Below are 20,902 nucleotides of genomic sequence, written 5' to 3' on the forward strand. Positions count from 1 at the left end.
GGCAACTTATATTTTAAATCAGTGGGCAACTGCCTGCATTTTCTTATTCTGTTGTATTCTGTGCTACAGTATCTCAACAATCATGTTGTTATTAGAGTGTGAATCTTAAAAATCTAAGCATAAACTGAGGTCAAGTGTGTTGCGGTGCTGTGTGTTGTTGGGATATTGATGTGAAGCTTGAGAATGGTTTGTACTTTAGCGCCCTCTTTTGGTGATTAGGTAGAAATTAAGCAGCATTTTTTTTTTAACTCTAGGTGAGTCAAGGAAAACCATGTATTTTCATTTGGTAAAGTAAAATAAAATTTTCTGTTGTCTATTTTGCTTCTCTCTCTTTTGTTTGTAAGTTTTACTTGTCAAACATTTATTAAATGTTTACAAATATGTGATGAGTCAAATAAGACCGACACCTGACACCTGATACATAAACTCTTGCATGCAAAATATATATATATGAAGCAGTGGTATATGTATGTATGTATGTATGTATGTATGTATGTTTGTGTGTGTGTGTGTGTGTGTATGTGTATATATATATATATATGTGTGTATATATATATATATATATATATATATATATATATATATATATATATATATATATATATATATATAATGTTTTCTGAGGCTTTCGCGGGTGTTAGTATGTAGGTCTCTAGTTATTCGGGTTTTCTCCTGCGTAGAATTGGAGATGTCTTGGCGAAGTTTCGACGAAGTCTCATTCGTCATCTTCAGGCTACTTCAGGCTTGGTGCTTCCAGGAGCAATGTGAGATCTCGGCTGTTTCTTCCTTTTAACTGCCAGTGGGGGTTTGAACTGATTGGGTGGGGGCTTGGCTGTGTCCTGATTGGGTGGAGGTGTGTTCTGTTCTGATTGTTTGGGGGGTTGTGTTTCATGTAAGGGTAGGAGGGGTTTTAAAGAGGCTAATTGTGCATTTGCAGTCTGGCTTTTGTTGTTCGCCTTTTTGTCGGGTCACGCAGTATAGCTATCCCATCCAGTTCTTGTTTTTCGTATTCAAGCAATAAGGATAAGTCTCTGTATGTATTTGTATGTGTGTACTTGCATATTTCTGTGGTGGGCGGTTTGCATATTTGACAGAAAATAATTGGAACATCGTGAGAATCACATTTGACCGTGGAAGGATAAAAATGTAACACACAAATTCTTCCTCTGCATTTACAGCATTTATTTTATTAATGAGGTCGTTTTGTTTAGAGGCAATTAATTTTAATCAGTAATTGGTAATTTGGTTAGTATCAACTCATTTTTCCTTTGTCAGCTCCCCACTTGTAATGACAACCCCTACCCCCATCCTCTTTTGTTATTTGATAATAAAATACAGTAATCTGCTAATTATGCAGCAGCATTAAGGATGTTTTTGATGCTGATTCCTTCTCTACTAGAAATCTGCATATTGAATGAACTATCTGCCTGTTGAATGATAATTCAGAGAGAAGTCATTTGCGTCAAATTAACAGCTGCTCCGACTATAAGTACTTTAATATTTCTTCACTAACATGAATGATTAGATCATTAGACCTACCAGAGTGGGTGGCCAGGATTTTCTCTACCATTGCATAAGAGAAAGCTGGTTTTCAATATGCTGCTTCCTATTTAATACTTATTAATTTAAGTAATGTTTGATTATTGTATTATTTTTAAGCAATAATAATACATGAATAAATATGAGCATTGTTAGGGTTTTTTTTTTTAATTAAAAGGAACTGGATGAATATCAAAGGGAGGTATTTACGACATTAGTGTCCATGGATATCACCCTCCTTTTGATGTAATTGCAGATAATCCTTGATCTATAACCACAATTGAGCTGTTGCTAAGAGAGACATTGGTTAAATTCTTAAATTCTTAAATTAAGAATCTGAATTTTCATCACGTGTCCATGGGGATGTTGCAATGGCCATCAGTGTGAAAAACGGCCATAACTCACTTTTTTCAGCTCCTTCGTAATTGTTTAACAGTCAGTAAGTGAACTGTTGTAAATTGAAGACTACTTGTATAGAATATATCTGTTATATTCCATTCAATTAAGTCTGGTTTATTCTCAAATCAATTATTATAACTGCCTGTGCATTTTGGTCACTTTCAGGGAATTATGGTAAATATGAAAGTAAAATATTTTACATTATTATTACTATTATTATTATACAATTGTATCACAGCGGCCAGTTTTTCGCCGGATTTGGCATTGGTTACTAGTTGTGCCCCACCCAGGGGCCTAGGACGTCGTAATGTATTTTCATAATATGCGTGCAGATCCAAGCAGTGCAGCTTTTTGCATTTGACTGATGGTGATTTTGTCAATTTTTAACTGTTTTAAATGTAATTCCAGTGCTTTTGGAATAGCACCCAGTGTGCCAATTACCACTGGAATTACCACTGCTGGTTTGTGCCATAATCGTTGAATTTCGATTTTTAAGTCCTGGTATTTTGCGATTTTTTCATGTTCCTTCTCGGCGACCCTGCTATCACCTGGTATTGCGATGTCTATGATTGTAACCTTATTTTTCTCAACCAGTGTGATGTCTGGTATATTATGCGCCAGTATTTTGTCCATTTGTATGCGAAAATCCCACAAGATCTTGACCATCTGATTTTTGGTGACTTTTTCAGGCTGATGTTCCCACCAGTTTGTTGCTGTTTTAATATTATAATTTTTGCACAAATTCCAATGGATCATTTGTGCTACTGAATTGTGCTGCAATTTATAATCAGTCTGTGCGATATTTTTACAGCAGCTGAGTATGTGATCAACAGTTTCATCAACTTCTTTGCAAAGTCTGCATTTGGCATCATCAGAGGATTTTTCAATTTTGGCCTTAATGGCATTTGTGTGGATAGTTTAATAATATAATTATTATTAATATTATTATTATTATTATTATTATTATCAAATGATCCAACATTAACTAAATTTCAAAGTTAATTTAATTATCAAATTTAAGATTAAATGATGAAAATGCGGTTATCAAATATTAACTAAATAATTAGTAATTCATTTTATTCATATTCATAAAAGTGATCCAAATTATTTATGACTATTGCAATTTCATCTTAACAATAGGCAAAGCATAGTACAATTTCATTTTAAGCGTGTTTGTGCCAGGTTCATTTAAAATCAGTATTACATCTAAAAATATTTTAAGTAGAAATGGTATATGCCTTTTCTTTGTAGCTGAGCTAATGTATGCTATTTAAATGATGCTTGAAATATTTTTTTTTCTTGTGACTAAATCAGTGTTTTCCATCCCTTTTGCAGGTTATAGAAACTTTATCCAAACTTTCTCGCACCCCGATTGCTTTAGGCACTGGAATAAGGTACAATACAGTTGGGAATTTTTCAAAAAAATATTAATTTTTGTCTATAATACAAATATTTGCTTAGAAAATGAATTGCAAATCATTTTGTTTCAAAGTAATCCCACTTCTTTTAAAGTTACATTGTAGAACCAAATGATCTGATTGAAATTAGTTACATTAATGTTCTGACCCCCTCCTCTGTCCAGTAATGAAATCCGAGACAAGCTTAACTAGAATGTACTTTTAATAGCAAGAAGCCAAAATCTCGGTGGCTGAAAGCCAAGCAAACAAACAGATAAGGACCTTGGCAGCAATTCAGACAAACCTTGGCAGCAATCCAGCCTGCCAAGTTACTTACGTTCTCTTTAGTCAATGCGTTGACTTCTGCAAGAGGGGCATGTCACAAGCAGTCTCTTTTATAGTCTGGAGAGGAGCCTAATGACCACCAGCTGAGCACAATTACCTCCTGTAATTGTTCCTGACACCGAGTAGCTCTTCGGTGCCGTGCATCTAGGAATAACTCACTGCTGGCTTCTGGATCACTCTCCCTTGTCTCCTCCCCACTGGTCCAAGGCTCAGGCGCCACTTGGTGGCCAACCAGTCTCTCTGCGCCTGCTCGGAGTCGGAACCCTGTCCAGGGTCCTCCACATCCTCCAGAGCCGACTCATAGGGCCCCTCACTGTCGGAGTCTGGTGGCAGCTCCAACGGCTCCTGCTGGGCCACAACACATTAATATACAATATACAGATGAAATGAAAAAAATGAAATACTTGCTCAGGCATTCCAAGTTATTTGTATGATTATTTATTTATTCATTCATTCTTTCAAGTAAAGGAGTTATATAGTCCCCTCTCTTATCTATGATAACTCTGGCTGATTCACAAAAGCAGCAAAAGAAAAAGCACAGAAAACAGCAAAAATATGATTAAATCAGATTGTTCTTTATTAATTTTTAACTTTTGTTTGTTTTTTTGTCCCCATAGGTCCTTTCCCACCGAAGAGAGTGTTAATGATGAAGACATATACAAAGGCCTTCCAGATTTAATAGAGTAGGTCATATTGTGTATTCATTTTAGGTTCTAATTCGTTGGATGGTGACATTCCGCCGATCCTATGGAGAATAATATTTCGTTTAGCATTTTGCTGTTTACTTTAAATTCTTTTAAGTCATTAAGTTTGTAATCAATTTTTATTTTATTCAGAGTTGAAGATAAACTCACCCAATGAAGACTTTTCAAATTTGCCATTCCAGAGGTCTCTAGTAGCCTTTTAAGATAGTTAATCGGGATCTTGGCATCCACCCTCTGTTTTTTTTTTAAAAAGGACAAAAATAAGCGTTTTAAACCTTTGTTAAGCTTGATCTTCCATCATACCCTTAAAATCAAGATATTCTACTTCCAAATTTGATCTTCATGATATCCATGGCCTCATGAATTAGTACCACTGTCATAAATTAGGTAACAATCAACATTTGTTAATGATTTTTAATAGTGAATAATGTAAAATAGATAGCGGTAACCTTAAATATAACGACTGCTTCTTCAGTGACCATGCGATGGTTCTGAACAAGTGGCACCTAGGACTTGGTCCTTGAACTTCCAGCCATGGTACCACCTCTGAGGTCAGATGATTGCAATTCAAGAAATTCTAGTCCACTTACTATTGTTATGTGAAGCTTACCTGTAAGCTTATAGAACATTTGTGGTACTGATGAGAGAAGAAATTAAAAAAAAAGTTCTATCCTAACTTGTTGCCTTCTTTGAACCTAGGGGCAATGTATTGATAGTAATTACGATTATTTAGATTTCTTGTATTCACTGGCCACAGTTAAGGTTTATCATAGTTTAGTCAGTGGTGGGTTTCAAAAATTGTTCAAACCTACTCTGTGGGTGTGGCCTCCTTTGTGGGAGTGGCTTGCCACCCATGTGACTGGATGGGAGTGGCTTGCCGCCCATGTGACCAGATATGAAGATGCCGACGACACTTGTCAGAACCACCTTAAATTACCTCACACACAGCACTGGCATGCATAAGAATAGGATGTAAAGTTGTTTTTTAAAAGGCATCTTTGGTTTGCGTTAAAACAACTTCAACACACGCAATGTTCTGGTTGCGCCACAAACGTAGTAGTCATCCTTACCTTTCACAGAGGCCCTGAGTTTTATAAATATGAGCATGATAGTGTAGAATAATCATATCCAAGGACCAGTGGTGGGTTTCAAAAAAGTTTGGAACCTCTTCTGTAGGTGTGGCCTGCTTTCCGGGTCCACTGGTGGAACCTCTTCTAACCGGTTCGGTAGATTTGACGAACCGGTTCTACCAAATAGGTGCAAACTGGTAGGAACCCACCTCTGAGTTTAGTGTTCAGGTGATCTAAGCAACCTAAAGCCGCCCGGAGTCCTTCGGGAGTGGGTGGCATACAAAACCAATAAACTCAACTCAACTAAAGCCAAGCCAACTGCTTCTAACAGAGGTGGTATTCAGCAGGTTTGACCAGTTCTGGAGAATTGATAGCGGAAATTTTAAGTAGTTCAGAGAACCACTAAATGCCACCTCTGACTGGCCATACCCTCATTTATTCTCAGCTGATCGGGAGGAAATGGGGATTTTGCAGTATCCAGGAATGGGGTGGGAATGTAGACTTTATAGCATCCTTCCCCTGCCACACCCACCAAAACACGCCCACAGGACCAGAAGTAAAAAAAAATTGAATCCCACCACTGGTTTCTAAGTCTGCCTCCTATCGGTGCTCAAAATGGACAGGAGATCAGAGGAATCCCATACATTATTTTGTGATACTCGTCTGGATTTTTTAAATAGGTCTTGTTATGTGTTCTGAATTTCCTCCTTTCACATTGTATTCTAGTGAAACAAGAGTGAATGACGATGAAGACCTTTATGATTGCGTCTACGGGGAAGATGAAGGAGGTGAAGTGTATGAAGACCTAATGAAAGCTGAAGCAGTGAGTTATCAAAAGATTCAGATGGGCACAAAAAAAAAATAGTGCAGTAATATATTTAGGCCATCATCCAAAATTAAACCCATTTCAGTCCCATGGATTTCCGATGGAGTGTTAAGAGCCAATTAATCATATTAAAGCCATTGGCAACTTGGCCCCAATTTCCTCCCTAAAAATCTTCCACTGTCATCTACCTGGTAAATTCTTTTTTCCCCACATAAATATTTTGGTCTGTCATCATTCTGCTCCATTACTTGGTCAATTAAGTGAGTGCGATTTTAAATTGCCTGATAATAAACATATCACAGCATTTTAAAAATCTCCCGTTCTCATTTAAGAAGTTTTAAAACATGGTTCTTTTGCCTGCATTTGTTCTCCTGCTTCTCATGACTTCCTTCAGCATCTTTTCCCCAAACTCCCACAGTTGGAAGTTGTGGTTCTTTCTCTCTTCCTTCTATCATTTCTTTAATTGATTGATGCCCTGACCAGTGAAAGCTGGGTTTAGATCCCCTGCCACAGCCTTTTCTCACAATTCAAAGGGTCCACACAGGATATGGTGGGAGCCAGAAGCCATTTACTGTGTTTCCAGAAATCCTGGGAGAGATTCTCTTCCGATTATTCTTTAAATTGGCGAGCTATGGGGCAAGGCAGATGTCCATGTTGCTGAGTTCAGATCTACAACAAGATAGATTAGGATGCTGACTCTCACTGACAGTTGGTAGAGAAATATGGTCCGGCTGAAAAATACCCAGGAGTATGCTCGTATTCAAGTAAACTCTTATTGACTTGGCAGAAATGTCCTGAGAATGACATAAGAACTTGCTGTCTTTCGGAAATAAAACAGACTGAAGAGAAATACACCGAAACCCTGGAATCAATCGAAAAGGTAAAGTTGATGTGATAAAACAATCAGGAACTCATTTCCCACTTATTGCCAGGGGAGCTAGGAGAGCAGAGAAGTTTCAGGCAAGGATGTATAACATAGCAGAGGTGTGCACAAAATAGAAAACATGTTTAGTTTTTGACCTTGAAATGAAACAGCTTCATTTGAAATGTTTCTTCAAAGTGTTCTGAGTTTGCTTTGTTCTAAAGGACAGCACTGTTGATCAGAGGGAATTTGAGACCAGTTACAATCCCTGTTTTTTTTCCACCACTGGGCCACAAAGATAAAGCAGCGCATAAAATTTGCTAAATTTATTTATATTCAATACCTGACATAATCCAAGTTCCTCAGTTGTTTTAAAGTAAGAACGTATTAGATTTATCTGGATTTTTAAAAATCCTGTCTTTATTATTTTTATACATAACTGAAGGTGGTGAAAATAGCAATAGCAGTTAGACTTATATACTGCTTCATAGGGCTTTCAGCCCTCTCTAAGTGGTTTACAGAGTCAGCATATTGCCCCCAACAATCCGGGTCCTCATTTCACCCACCTCGGAAGGATGGAAGGCTGAGTCAACCTTGAGCCGGTGAGATTAGAACCGCTGAACTGCAGATAGCAGTCAGCTGAAGTGGCCTGCCGTACTGCACCCTAACCATTGCACCACCTCGGCTCTTAAAATATACAATACTCCTTCCTCCTCCTATACTTCCAATAACAACAATCCTGTGGACTGAGAGAGAGTGACTGCCCCAAGTCACCCAGTCAGCTTGCATGTCCAAGGCAGAACTAGAACTCAATAGTCTCCTTGTGTCAACTGTCCAACTAATGAAGCCAAAATAAGGAAACACTCTCAGGAGCTTTGAATTTCCAAAAGTAAAAAGTTTATTGGATACACCATTTTGGTACTAAAGAATCGAAACCAACTCTGGGTTCCCCCATGCAAATGCTTGCTTAGTTAAGCAATAGTTTCCTTTTCTTCTCACCCCCTGGATGATCACATTGTCCAATTATGAAACCCCCCAACAATTCCCCCACTCACTTCTCAACAGAAGAGAGTACAGAGGTTTTCTCTATTTAAGTAAAACTCTGGATCGCTTAATTACTATTACAGAACATCTGATAATCTCTGCAGTATTTCTATCAGTGAGTCCATCATATCAGTTAATTTTTTAAAGACATTTTTAAAACAATCTTTCAGTCAATTTTTCATTCCAACTGAATTTGGAAGGATCAAACCACATGTGAAAAAGTTTGTTAAACTTGTCAGATAATTGAATGAACTGTTTCAGTGTTGAAGCATTTCGAGATCCCTAATCTACCACAACTTTCTAAATTTGACTGTTGGATACATTAATGTGATATATACGCCAGGCTGAAGATGGCGAGTGAGACCTCGCCGAAACGTTGCCAAGACAATCTCAATCTTACACGGGAAAAGACCGGAATACAACAAGACCAGCACACCTACACCCGTGAAAATCTACGAAAACAAATGTGTATATATATATATATATATATATATATATATATATATATATATATATATATATATGTGTGTGTGTGTGTGTGTGTGTGTGTGTGTGTGTGTGTGTGTGTGTGTGTATACACACATACACACACACATACACACACACATACACACACACATACACATACACATATATATATACACACACATACATGCATGCATGCATGCATATACACATATACACACATACATACATATACATACATACACATACACATACATACATACATACATACACATACTCAATAATCAATTTCATAACTTTATGGCTTGAGAAATAATTAAATGTAAGATTGAAAAATCCACCTTCTTCCTGACTCCCTTGTAATCTCTCAATGGAAATTACAGTACTGATTCTACTATTTGTCAGGAATATTCTGATGTGAAATGAGTTTCAAGTTATTAAATGATTTAGATCAGTGTTTCTCAACCTCGGGAACTTTAAATTATATGGACTTCAACTCGCAGAATTCTTCAAAGTTCTGAGATTGAGAAACCCTGATTGAGATAAAAGGGAATTTTCATGCACAGTGATATTTTCTTTGAGGAAAACATCCAAGACAAAAGACAATTATGCAGTGTTCAAAAAACGACAAAAGAGTTTGCTACCAAGATGAACTTTGCTCCGAATATTCCCTTTTATTGCTAAGCTGCATACATAAACAATGACCCAGTGGAGGAATAACTTATAACCTCCTTAAATATCCATTATAAAACCCGGGGCAATGTAATTTTATTTAAATTATTACTGCTAACTTTTGGCAGGGCTGGATCATTTAGTCTTACTGCAAAAATACAGTGGCTATACCTTCTGTCCATAGGAATTAATCAGAGGAAAATCATTTTCATGTATCAGAAGTTTGGTAAATGCTGGTTTTTATCAGAGAGAGCCGAGGTGGCGCAGTGGTTAGAGTGCAGCACTGCAGGCTACTTCAGCTGACTGCTAGTTCAGCAGTTCGGCTGTTCAAATCTCACCGGCTCAAGGTTGACTCAGCCTTCCATCCTTCCGAGGTGGGTAAAATGAGGACCCGGATTGTTGTTGGGGGCGATATGCTGACTCTGTAAACCGCTTAGAGAGGGCTGGAAGCCCTATGAAGCGGTATATAAGTCTAACTGCTATTGCTATTGCTATTGCTATTATCAATTAATGCTTAATGTGCAAGGTTGGGAATTTGATCAAATGATAAGGTGTTCTAACATGTATATATTTAAAACAAGACACGGATATCAAGCACCACTAAAAGAGGTTCCATTGGGCAAAATGTATAATATTACTTGTGTGCCTGTGTTTTTCTCTTTACAGTTTTTTATGGTGCCATTGAAAAGATTTCTGACGCCATCAGAATTTGAAACGGTATTCATCAACATTCCTGTAAGTGATATTTCCAGAAGTTGTGATATTCATGTGAAGACTGTCTACAAGGCACTGCTGGAGAATTTAGGTAGAATGAAGACAAATAGGATGTACAGAAAGGATCCTTTGAGACGTAACACTTGAATTGATAGACGAGCTATCGACGGAATGGAAATTGTAGCTCATCTATTGGTCTTACTCCTGCCTGCTCACAAAGTTAAGCTTTCTTTTGCCCAGGAAAAAACCCCACTCAGCTCAGGATGCTTTGATGTCATTGCCCAGGAAAATATAGAATTGGGAGACTCCGTTGATGAGCCATTGTTGGCTTCACCTAGTCCAAGATAAAAGAACAGAATTAAGGACAAGGCTAGCAGATGGTTTACTGATATATGTTTACTCGTCCACTAGAATGTCACTTTAAAATGTCACCTCCAAACCCTTGGTGGGGTAGAGGAGGGATGATATTTATCCTTTCCCCTAATCTGCGAATGAGTTTCATTTTTTAAGATAGAAGTTGAGAGCCAACTCTTTGCCATGAAAAAAATACAATTACTAAGCAAATTGATAACTTTTGTCTAAATGAACTGATGGATTTGAATGAATTAGTTAATTAATTGTACTTAAAATCCATTTTTTTTCAGCCAAGTTTGTTTCTTTTTACGTAGAGGGTTTATAATAGGTGGGTGAAGGGATTCATTATCCCATCGTTCTCTTTTCCATTGTGTTTAGGATTTCTCCTCTCATACACTGGTTGGGTAGTTTATCCTGCCTTAAAAAATAATAAAAACAAAGTCAAATCTTCAAAAAAACACCACCGAGAAAGTGTCCTTCTCAGTTAGGGTGATGATGTCAAGGGAAATACCAGAGCCTTCTCTATTCTCTGCGTTAGAAGCTGCTAGTCAGCAATCAATAGATTCCTTGTCTGTTGGCGAAAGGTTTTGTCTCAAAATTGTGTCTCCTGCCAGGAAAATTTCAACAACTTTCCTCAGGAGGCTTCTGATAGGTGTTGCGTTGAGCATTTACACATTCACATCCTTGCAGGCAGTTTTTGTCTTGTAGAAAAAGAAAGTTCTAGGCAATATGCACATTTATTTTGTTTCAAGTGGAAAAAACAGGAACAAACAATAGCAATAGCAATAGCAGTTAAACTTATATACCGCTTCATAGGGCTTTCAGCCCTCTCTAAGCGGTTTACAGAGTCAGCATATTGCCCCCAACAACAATCCGGGTCCTCATTTCACCCACCTCGGAAGGATGGAAGGCTGAGTCAACCCTGAGCCGGTGAGATTTGAACAGCCGAACTGCAGATAACAGTCAGCTGAAGTGGCCTGCAGTACTGCACCCTAACCACTGCGCCACCTCGGCTCTTTTTAACAAGCTTTTGAATTTATGACTCAGTTGTGTGGACTAGAGCTTTAGTTAATAGTAAGAAATTTACAGTTTATTTAGCATTTGGGGAGCAAGACATTAGTATTAAATTTACAAAGGTAAACGAAACTTCCTCCATGTCCCTATATTTGGACATTAAACCTGATTGCAGCCAGGAATCTAAAATGGAATTTAGATATTTTCTGAGTTTATTTTGATCAAGTCAAGTCTTCCTATGCAACCATGGGTCCGGGAAGAAAGAGACTGAGAATTAATGCCTTAACAATAGAAGATAGGGTGAAGTTATCCTATCCTTAATCCAAGATAGATTAACTATGAATAAAGTTTAATGTGCCCAGTTGACTTAAAAATTGTGACAGTGAACTCAATATACTTTTAAATTTATAATTTTTTAAGGGTTATATAACAAATACATACCGGTAAATTTACGGTAAATAAATGTTCATTTTAATAACCACAATGATAATACTTTCTAGTTTCTAGTGTGATTTAATATAATCATTGTATTTCATCGTATAAAAATAATAACTTTACAATGAAAAGCTGATATGATAGGACTGAAGATTCTTATAAAAGGTTTATTTTTTTTGTTTCAGGATTTGGTGAAAATACACAAAACTTTAACACAAGATATTCATGAATCCATTGTAAGCAAAAGTGACCAGAATTTGTATAAAATTTTTATTAGCTACAAGGAAAGGTAATAGTCCTTTATATATATAAAATGTATATATTTAAAATGTGAATTTGAGCTGTTGGTGTTAATTTATCCATGATAAGTTCTTAGCTGCATTTAATGTAGTTTAAAATAAAAGTTTTGCGTTCAAATATGGACAGTTTTTATATTTAGTATTAGTCTATAATACATTACTCCAGTGCGTTAAAAACAATTAAATTTCATAGAGAGTTATTCTGTAGAATGTGCTATATCCACTCCTTTTTCCTTTTGTATATTTTGTTATGGTTTTCTTGGATATGAACCTTATTTGGTGTCTGTCTGTCTGTCTGTCTGTCTGTCTATCTACCTACCTACCTATCTACCTATCTATCCAACTACCTATCTACCTATCTACCTATCTACCTATCTACCTATCTACCTATCTACCTATCTACCTACCTACCTACCTATCTATCTATCTCACATTTTCTGATTTCTAGAAGTACTGGAAGAGAATTAAGGTTGGAATTGGCCACAGGAACTTCATCATATCCATTCCTTCACGTTATCACTTCGGGGTGGGGAAAATATGGGACATTTTAACACTTTCTATAACCAGGACACAATTGATACACTAATTGCAATTATGTGATTCCTTCCCATCTGCATTGAGTTTTCTGAGGGTTGTGTTCCAAGTAGTTCTCGATTTATGGCAGCTTATTCAACTGTTTAAAATTATGACATCACTGAATGAAGGGACCTTATGACTTGTGCCCGAAGTTACAGCCACCGCAGCACCCCTGCTCCCATGTGGACAAAATTCAGATGCTTGGCAATTCTCCTACCCTTATGACTGATCAAAGGATTCTGCAGCAGCTTCCGTCCACCTATCTTGGTCAAAGGAGATGTCCAGTGCAGGCCTGGGCCTACACCAGATCTCTTAAGGCCTGCCCCAGCCCCTGAGGCAACCCCCTGCTCTGCTTAGCGACTCACATGGTTAACCACAACAGGAAGAGCAGGGATTGTGTTCATTAAGTAAAGTGGTCACATTCGTGCGCTTAATGACTGCTTGATTGAAGACTACTTTAATGATAAATACTAAAATTATTCCGTAAAAGGTGTCAGAGCCGAGGTGGTGCAGTGGTTAGGGTGCAGTACTGCAGGCCACTTCAGCTGACTGTTATCTGCAGTTCAGCGGTTCAAATCTCACCAGGCTCAGGGTTGACTCAGCCTTCCATCCTTCCGAGGTGGGTGAAATGAGGACCCAGACTGTGGGGGCGATATGCTGACTCTGTAAACCGCTTAGAGAGGGCTGAAAGCCCTATGAAGCGGTATATAAGTCTAACTATTGCTATTGATTGCTATTGTATAGTTTCAGCCAGATTAAAGTCATAATGTTTACTTTTGAGACTGAGATTTTTAAATATTGCTTTGAATATAATAGTTGCTGAGATGAAGCCACACGCACTAAAGAATTTACAGGTAGCGTCTGCTACTTTTTTTATTTTAAAAAGATTCACAGTTACGCTAGCAATAAAAAAAACTGACAACTGGTCCTTACACTTATGACTAGTGCAGCCTTCCCCACAGTCACGTGATCAAAATTCATGTGCTTGGCAACCATGCATGTGCTTGTTATGATTGCAGCATCCCAGGGGTCCTGTGATCACCATTTGCGACCTCCCCAGCCAGCTGCTGACAAGCAAAGTCGGGGCAAAAACCAGATTTGTCTAATGACACGATTCACAGAGATGCAGCGCTTAACAATCAGGGCAAAAAGGTTGTAAAATGAGCCATGATGATGACTCAACTCAACAATTACCTTGTTTAGCGATGGAAATTATGGTTCCATCTGTGGTTGTAAGACAAGGGACTATCTGTAAACTGTGGTTAGGGATGAAATTAAAATAAACCTGTTGAATGTAATAATATGTAAATGAATATTAATAATGTACAAGTGAATTGATTTATCTCTCTTTTTTTTGTATTGTTCTAGATTGGTGATTTACGGGCAGTATTGCAGTCAAGTAGAGATGGCTATTTCCTGTTTGGATATTATTTCCAAGACAAAGGAAGATGTTAAGCTGAAATTGGAGGTGCCTGGGACATTTTATTGATTTATTTACAGATAAAAATATTTTGATTTGAATCAACACTTATAATCAAACTACCATCCATTCATCCATTATATCTGCCTGCCTGCCTGCCTGCCTACCATCATCTATCTATCTATCTATCTATCTATCTATCTATCTATCTATCTATCTATCTATCTATCATACATCTATCATCTATCTATCTATCTATCTATCTATCTATCTATCTATCTATCTATCTATCTATCATCTTTCTATCTTTCTATCTATCTTTTTATCTATCTATTTATCTATCTATCTATCTATCTATCTATCTATCTATCATCTATCTATCATCTATCTATCTATCTATCTATCTATCTATCTATCATCTTTCTATCTATCTATCTTTTTATCTATCTATCTATCTATCTATCTATCTATCTATCTATCTATCATCTATCATCTATCTATCTATCTATCTATCTATCTATCTATCTATCTATCTATCATCTATCTATCTATCTATCTATCTATCTATCTATCTATCTATCATCTATATCTATCTATCTATCTATATCTATCTATCTATCTATCTATCTATCTATCTATCATCTATATCTATCTATCTATCTATCTATCTATCTATCTATCTATCTATCTATCTATCTATCTATCTATCTATCATCCATCCATCCATCCATCCATCCATCCATCCATCCATCCATCCATCCATCCAATTATACTAATGAAACAGCATAATGAAATAAGAGAATGCGTGGCAGGCCAAAATTCTAAAAGGAATATAAATGCAGGCCTGACAGATCTACTATTAACCCCTCTTTATGTATTGCATACTACATAGGTACGTATTCCAACCTATGTTCTGCTAATTTTATTTCTACAATGAAATTGGAAATTACGATCTGTGTAAATGTTACGAAGATTAGGGTGGCTTAGGTGGTGGGATGATTAAAGCTGAGATGGAATGGATGGAACCATTTCCATAAAGATAGATAAAGCCGAGGTGGCGCAGTGGTTAAATGCAGCACTGCAGGCTACTTCAGCTGACTGCTAGTTCTGCAGTTCGGCTGTTCAAATCTCACCGGCTCAAAGGTTGACTCAGCCTTCCATCCTTCCGAGGTGGGTAAAATGAGGACCCGGATTGTTGTTGGGGGCGATATGCTGACTCTGTAAACTGCTTAGAGAGGGCTGAAAGCCCTATGAAGCGGTATATAAGTCTAACTGCTATTGCTATTGCTAACTGCTAAATGCAAATGGAATCTGAAGACCCTCCCCTGTAGATAACATGTTTTGCTGCTAAAAGGTTGAATGGCGAAGTGCAATTCATTCTTTGTTATAGGAAAGAGCACTTTGCAAGGCAGATTTGAAGGAAAATAGTCCCCACTTCTGTACTAAAGAAGTATATTCTTTTATACTACACTTGCAATGTCACTTCATTCTCCTTAATGTGCAGACCAAGAGTTAAAATTGCCTGTGAATTTGTTTACAAAAATAAATAGTAGAGCTTCCCTTACAAGGTTTAATTACTAAGGGTATCCACCCAGGGCTACTTAAACCCTCCAGAGTAGTTCTGAAAGTTGCTGCTGAACTGCAATTCTTAATATCATAGCAGAGGAAACTTATTAAATACATGGGGAGTAATCATGTTGACTACTTAATTAAGTTTAAATTTAATTATATTTATACGTACATTAAATTAACTTTATCCTGGTTCCATTTACTATTCTGTCCTGGCTCCACTTACTTTTTGGGATGTCATCCCTTGATATCCTACCCCACCGAAAAGGACTCCTGAGTAATCTAGTCAAATATTCTTGAATTGTTCTACTTATGAGCTGAATTGCCAGCCAAAATTTTTTATAGTGTCGTCAAAGTTTATATTGTAGTCCCATCTGTATAAACCGTATGACTTTATTTAAACACTTACATACTATTTTGGTTAATATTGTTGTTTTTCAATAAGGCAAATAAAACAGGAGCAGTCCTTGGCCTGAAAAAGTGTTTTCTGTTCCTATTATAGAGGAAATGCAGGTAATTCTAATATAGGGCAGGGCCACTGTCTATAGCATGAGGGAGGGAAATTAAATCTTTATAAATTACAATTAGATGTGAAAACTGTTATCTTTTCTAAAAATGCCTGTAGATGGGTTGGAAGATTTGAAAGGGGAAAGGCTGAAATTAAAATTTTAGTCATCCTCACTTGCCTCTGGTAATCCTGACCAGATCATAACGGTTCACCGACAAAAGGGCGAACGACAAAACCGTGCCCGACTAAACCGCGGTGACAAAACTGCGTGTTCTAAAGCGCTCCAATGAATGAGCGCTGAATTGCGCCGACAACAGTGCAGCGACAGAAGCGCACTGTAAAACTAAAACTAAACCTAACCCTAACCCTAAATGTAACCCTAACCCTAACCCTAACCCTAACCCTAACCCTAACCCTAAACGTAATGCTAAACCTAACCCTAAACCTAACCCTAACCCTAACCCTAAACCTAACCCTAAACCTAACCCTAAACCTAACCCTAAACCTAACCCTAACCCTAACCCTAAACCTAAACCTAAACCTAAACCTAATCCTTACCTTAAGTTAAATCGGCTTTCTGTCTCTGCGCTGTTGTAAAGCGCCCTTCTGTCTCCGCGCTGTTGTCGGCGCGCTGTTGTCGGCGCGTTGATGACATCGCGGTTTTAGCGACGCGGTTTAGTCAGGCGCAGTTTTGTCGTTCGCCCTTTTGTCACGATTATAACCAGTAGTGGGATTCAGATGGTTTGCAGTGGTTCAGACGAAACGGTTATTAAACCACTCTCCTTGCTATCAAAGTGGATCGCTGCAAAGGAGAAATGGGGAATGGTGTGGCTGGTGTGAGGGGAGGAGAAGGCCGCGTCCCCTCTTTCTTCTACCTGCTCCTCCTCCTTTCCTTGCGCCGGCCACTCCGTTTCCCACTTTTTCATTGCAGGGCAGCCCCCAGGATCCACTTTGATAGAGTGTGTGTGTGTGTGTGTGTGTGTGTGTGTGTGTGTGTGTGTAATTTAACAACCAGTTTGACCAACGACAGCTAACCTGACCCTTGGCAAACCGGTTGTTAAATTATTTGAATCCCACCACTGATCATAACCCAATGATTTCTCCTAACCCAGACCTGCTCAATCATTTCTGAATTGTGCTTGATCTTTGAATTACAAAACAGTGGGCTGGGTGAGAAAGAAGACTAAATCTAAGGACCCCCTAGTATTCAGACTAAATCAAAATTCAATATAATTGAATAGTTGGTGCAGTTTGAGAAACAAGTCTCTTATCAAAGATAACATTGCTATTTTTATTATGAGTCATCCTGAGAAACTTTTACTCATTCAATTTTTGGTTATTCTTTCATTAGGAATGTTCCAAAAGAGCTAATAATGGGAAATTTACTCTGCGGGATCTCCTAGTAGTACCAATGCAACGAGTTCTGAAGTATCATCTGCTACTTCAGGTATTTAATTTTTTTTAATGATTGAGATTGTATCTTGCTAGTTCTACCCCTGTGCAATTATTTAGAACATTCACTGTTGTACTGTGAATTTGGACTATTGAGAATACACACTTAAGAATTTCATCTGTAAGAGTGTCACCAGACACAGTCTGATTGATTATTGATTATATGCCATCAAGTGGATGTCAGGGATAGATTTTTCTTCACAAGTATCTATCCCTAACCTGGTCTTTGGTTCCTTTATTTTAAAACACACTGTCAATTTTAAGCTACTTCTTTTTTTTAAAGATAGTGTTCTTTTAGAAACATTGCACTCACTTTCTTTGGGGAGGAACTCAGGATTCTCACAACAGCAACAACTTGTTATCCCACTTAATTTCAATTTCAATTTAATAAAATTTGTATGCCGCCCACTCCCTTGGGACTCTGGGCGGCTTACAGACAAGATAAAAAGCATTTAAAAATTAAAAATACAAGATACAATATTAAAATTACACACCATCCATTCTGACTGAGTGGGACTGGATATTTATCAACAGTGGGACTGGATATTTATCAACAGCCCCAGGCCTGCTGGAACAGCCAGGTCTTGGCGGCTTTACGGAAGGCCGGGAGAGTGGTAAGGGTCCGGATCTCTGCAGGTAGATCGTTACACAGGGCTGGCGCAGCTACAGAGAAGGCCCTCCCCCGGGGGGCCGCCAGCCAGCATTGTCCGGTCGATGGCACCCGGAGGAGGCCCAACCTGTGCGATCTTGTTGGTCGTTGGGAGGTAAGTGGCAGGAGGCGGTCTCTCAGGTAGCCAGGTCCTAAACCATGTAGGGCTTTAAAAGTTAATGACTAGCACCTTGAAGCATGTCCGGAGACCAATGGGGAGCCAGTGCAGCTCGCGGAGGATGGATGTAACATGGGTGTATCTAGGAACACCCATTATCGCTCGCGCGGCTGCATTCTGGACCAACTGCAGTCTTCGAACACTCTTCAGCAAAGCTACCACTCAGAACTGATGCTACGGTAGCTTGCTGGTGTCTAGTCTAAGCCATTGTATTGTTTAGTATGGTCTAACCCACGTTGGTGCATTCCCGTTCGGAATTGTAATGCAACACCTATAAGGTAGAAGAACCTGATATAATATGATGCAGTGAGCAGGTCAGTGCTATTATATTGCTGGTTTTTTTTTGTCAGCCAGCATATGTATCAGTATAATATTTCATCAGCAAGAGCATAACCAACCTGTAATGGCTTGACCCATGCGGAGAGTTGTATTAAATTGTACAGCTGCCCACTTGGTAGGTGTTGCAAAAGTTGCCCTAGGGATCTGCTACGAAGAGTATAATGTCTAAATCAATTTAGTGAGATTGTGGATTCTCATAGTACAGTGTTCTGACCCCCCTCATCCTACACCAAAGCACGCCGAGACAAAGATATTTCCAGGATTTATTGATACACAGACAGGCCCTTGGCAGCAATCCAGCATATTCCAGGCCTTGGCAGCAATCCAGCACAGACTGACCTTGGCAGCAATCCAGCCTGCCAAGCTAGCCCCAAAAGTTCTCCGACTTTAGTGAATACGTTGACTCCTACAAAGGGCATGTGCACAATCATTCCTTTTATAGTCCTGAAAGGAGCCTAATTACCACCAACTGAGTGCAATTATCTCCTGTAACTGCATAACTGTTCCTTACGCCTATTAGCTCTCCGGTGTCGTGCATCCAAGAACAACTCCCTTGTCTCCTCCCCACTGCTCCAATGCATGATGTCAGGATCACACTCCCTTGTCTCCTCCCCACTGCTCCAAGGCTCAGGCGCCTCCTGGTGGCCAACCAGCCTCTCTGCGCCCTGCTCGGAGTTGGAACCCTGTCCAGGGTCCTCCACATCCTCCAGAGCCGACTCAGAGGGCCCCTCGCTGTTGGGAGTCTGGTGGCAGCTCCAACGGCTCCTGCTGGGCCACAACGGTGCAGTAAATGTGAGGGGCTACACCATACACAGTATACAGGAAGAGAAAGATCCTTTGTTCTCCACCAGCCCAATCTTTTTGGAATGCAGTTGATTTCACAACAGCTGAGCGGTTGCCTGTCTGCCTATCTTTTTTTTAATAGTATGAATCAATGCCATATACTAATCTTAGCTAATAGGTGAAATGTGTGGTGTGTGTGTGTGTGTTTTGCTGTACATAATCAAGGCTGAACAGGAAGTGGTCAGTTCTAGGTTACTTCTGTGCTGGATTATAACAATGCTGTTTTTTTATTTAGAATACTTCCCATTACAACTCTATTAGCACTATAATGGAACTTGAGAATCTTCTAAAAATCATTTGATAGGTTTGCTGGAGGGACACATTAGTACAGCCGTAGAGAACTACATTATTGCATTAGATCAGTGTTTCTCAACCTTGGCTACTTGAAGATGTCTGGACTCCAACTCCCAGAATTCCCCAGCCAGCGAATGCTGGCTGGGGAATTCTGGGAGTTGAAGTCCAGACATCTTCAAGTAGCCTAGGTTGAGAAACACTGCATTAGATTGTCTGCACTGCTCATACTTTTAAAATGACATTTTAAAAAGAGCTTCTATCTATGCTAGAAGCAGCGTGTTGTTTCTGTAATGACTTGTTACATGCAATATATCAAGGTTCCATGCATTTTATGCATCTTAATTGCATTTTGTGATTGACACATTACTCTTTGCAGAAAGTTCTGGTATGATTTTAACAAACGTAATGGAGCTTTAATTTTAAAATGTTTGTTTGAACAAAATTCAATATTGTATCACTGCTGCTGATTTTTGCAGTTGGTAAAACTTTCAGAAATGTTACTACTTTTTTTTTTAAAAAAATCTGTTTTATGCATTGTGAAAGAATATATAGAATAAGTAACACAAAGAAGAAAATAAGAGGCAGATACTGAAACCTGAGCAGATAAACAATAAATTTGAATGTTAATACAGATAAACAATAAATTTGAATATTAATATGACTAATGTATTCCAGTACATCATTGAAAGCTTATAGTATTATAAGATATTTCATATTTACTAGTCACAATCCACGTATCTCTGTTGATCTTTAAGTGTGGATTAGTGCAAATATAAAACTTCTACATTTTTTAAAGTTGGGATTGGGCATTGAGATTATGTTCCTTACAGAGAAAAGGATATGTGCATCTAAATAAAAGATGAATTAGAAAAAAAAAATTGATCATGTTAATCTGGGGGCATGGACACATTTCCAGGAAATTTAACTAGTGTCTT

General features: G+C 38.3%; 1 protein-coding gene across 1 annotated transcript in view; it reads left to right on the forward strand.

The window, feature by feature from the left end:
* The window catches only part of VAV3 (vav guanine nucleotide exchange factor 3), a 193,061-nt gene that overhangs the window by 64,858 nt on the left and 107,301 nt on the right, over nt 1–20,902 (forward strand). Inside the window, exons 3-10 of the mRNA XM_032218068.1 lie at nt 3,274–3,332; nt 4,298–4,363; nt 6,181–6,277; nt 7,068–7,160; nt 9,990–10,058; nt 12,026–12,129; nt 14,084–14,183; nt 17,564–17,659. Of these exons, the coding sequence (XP_032073959.1) occupies nt 3,274–3,332; nt 4,298–4,363; nt 6,181–6,277; nt 7,068–7,160; nt 9,990–10,058; nt 12,026–12,129; nt 14,084–14,183; nt 17,564–17,659 (684 nt within the window). The remainder of the gene's footprint in view (nt 1–3,273; nt 3,333–4,297; nt 4,364–6,180; nt 6,278–7,067; nt 7,161–9,989; nt 10,059–12,025; nt 12,130–14,083; nt 14,184–17,563; nt 17,660–20,902) is intronic.

This window comes from Thamnophis elegans, chromosome 5 (assembly GCF_009769535.1).
Source record: "Thamnophis elegans isolate rThaEle1 chromosome 5, rThaEle1.pri, whole genome shotgun sequence".
Lineage (NCBI taxonomy): Eukaryota > Metazoa > Chordata > Lepidosauria > Squamata > Colubridae > Thamnophis > Thamnophis elegans.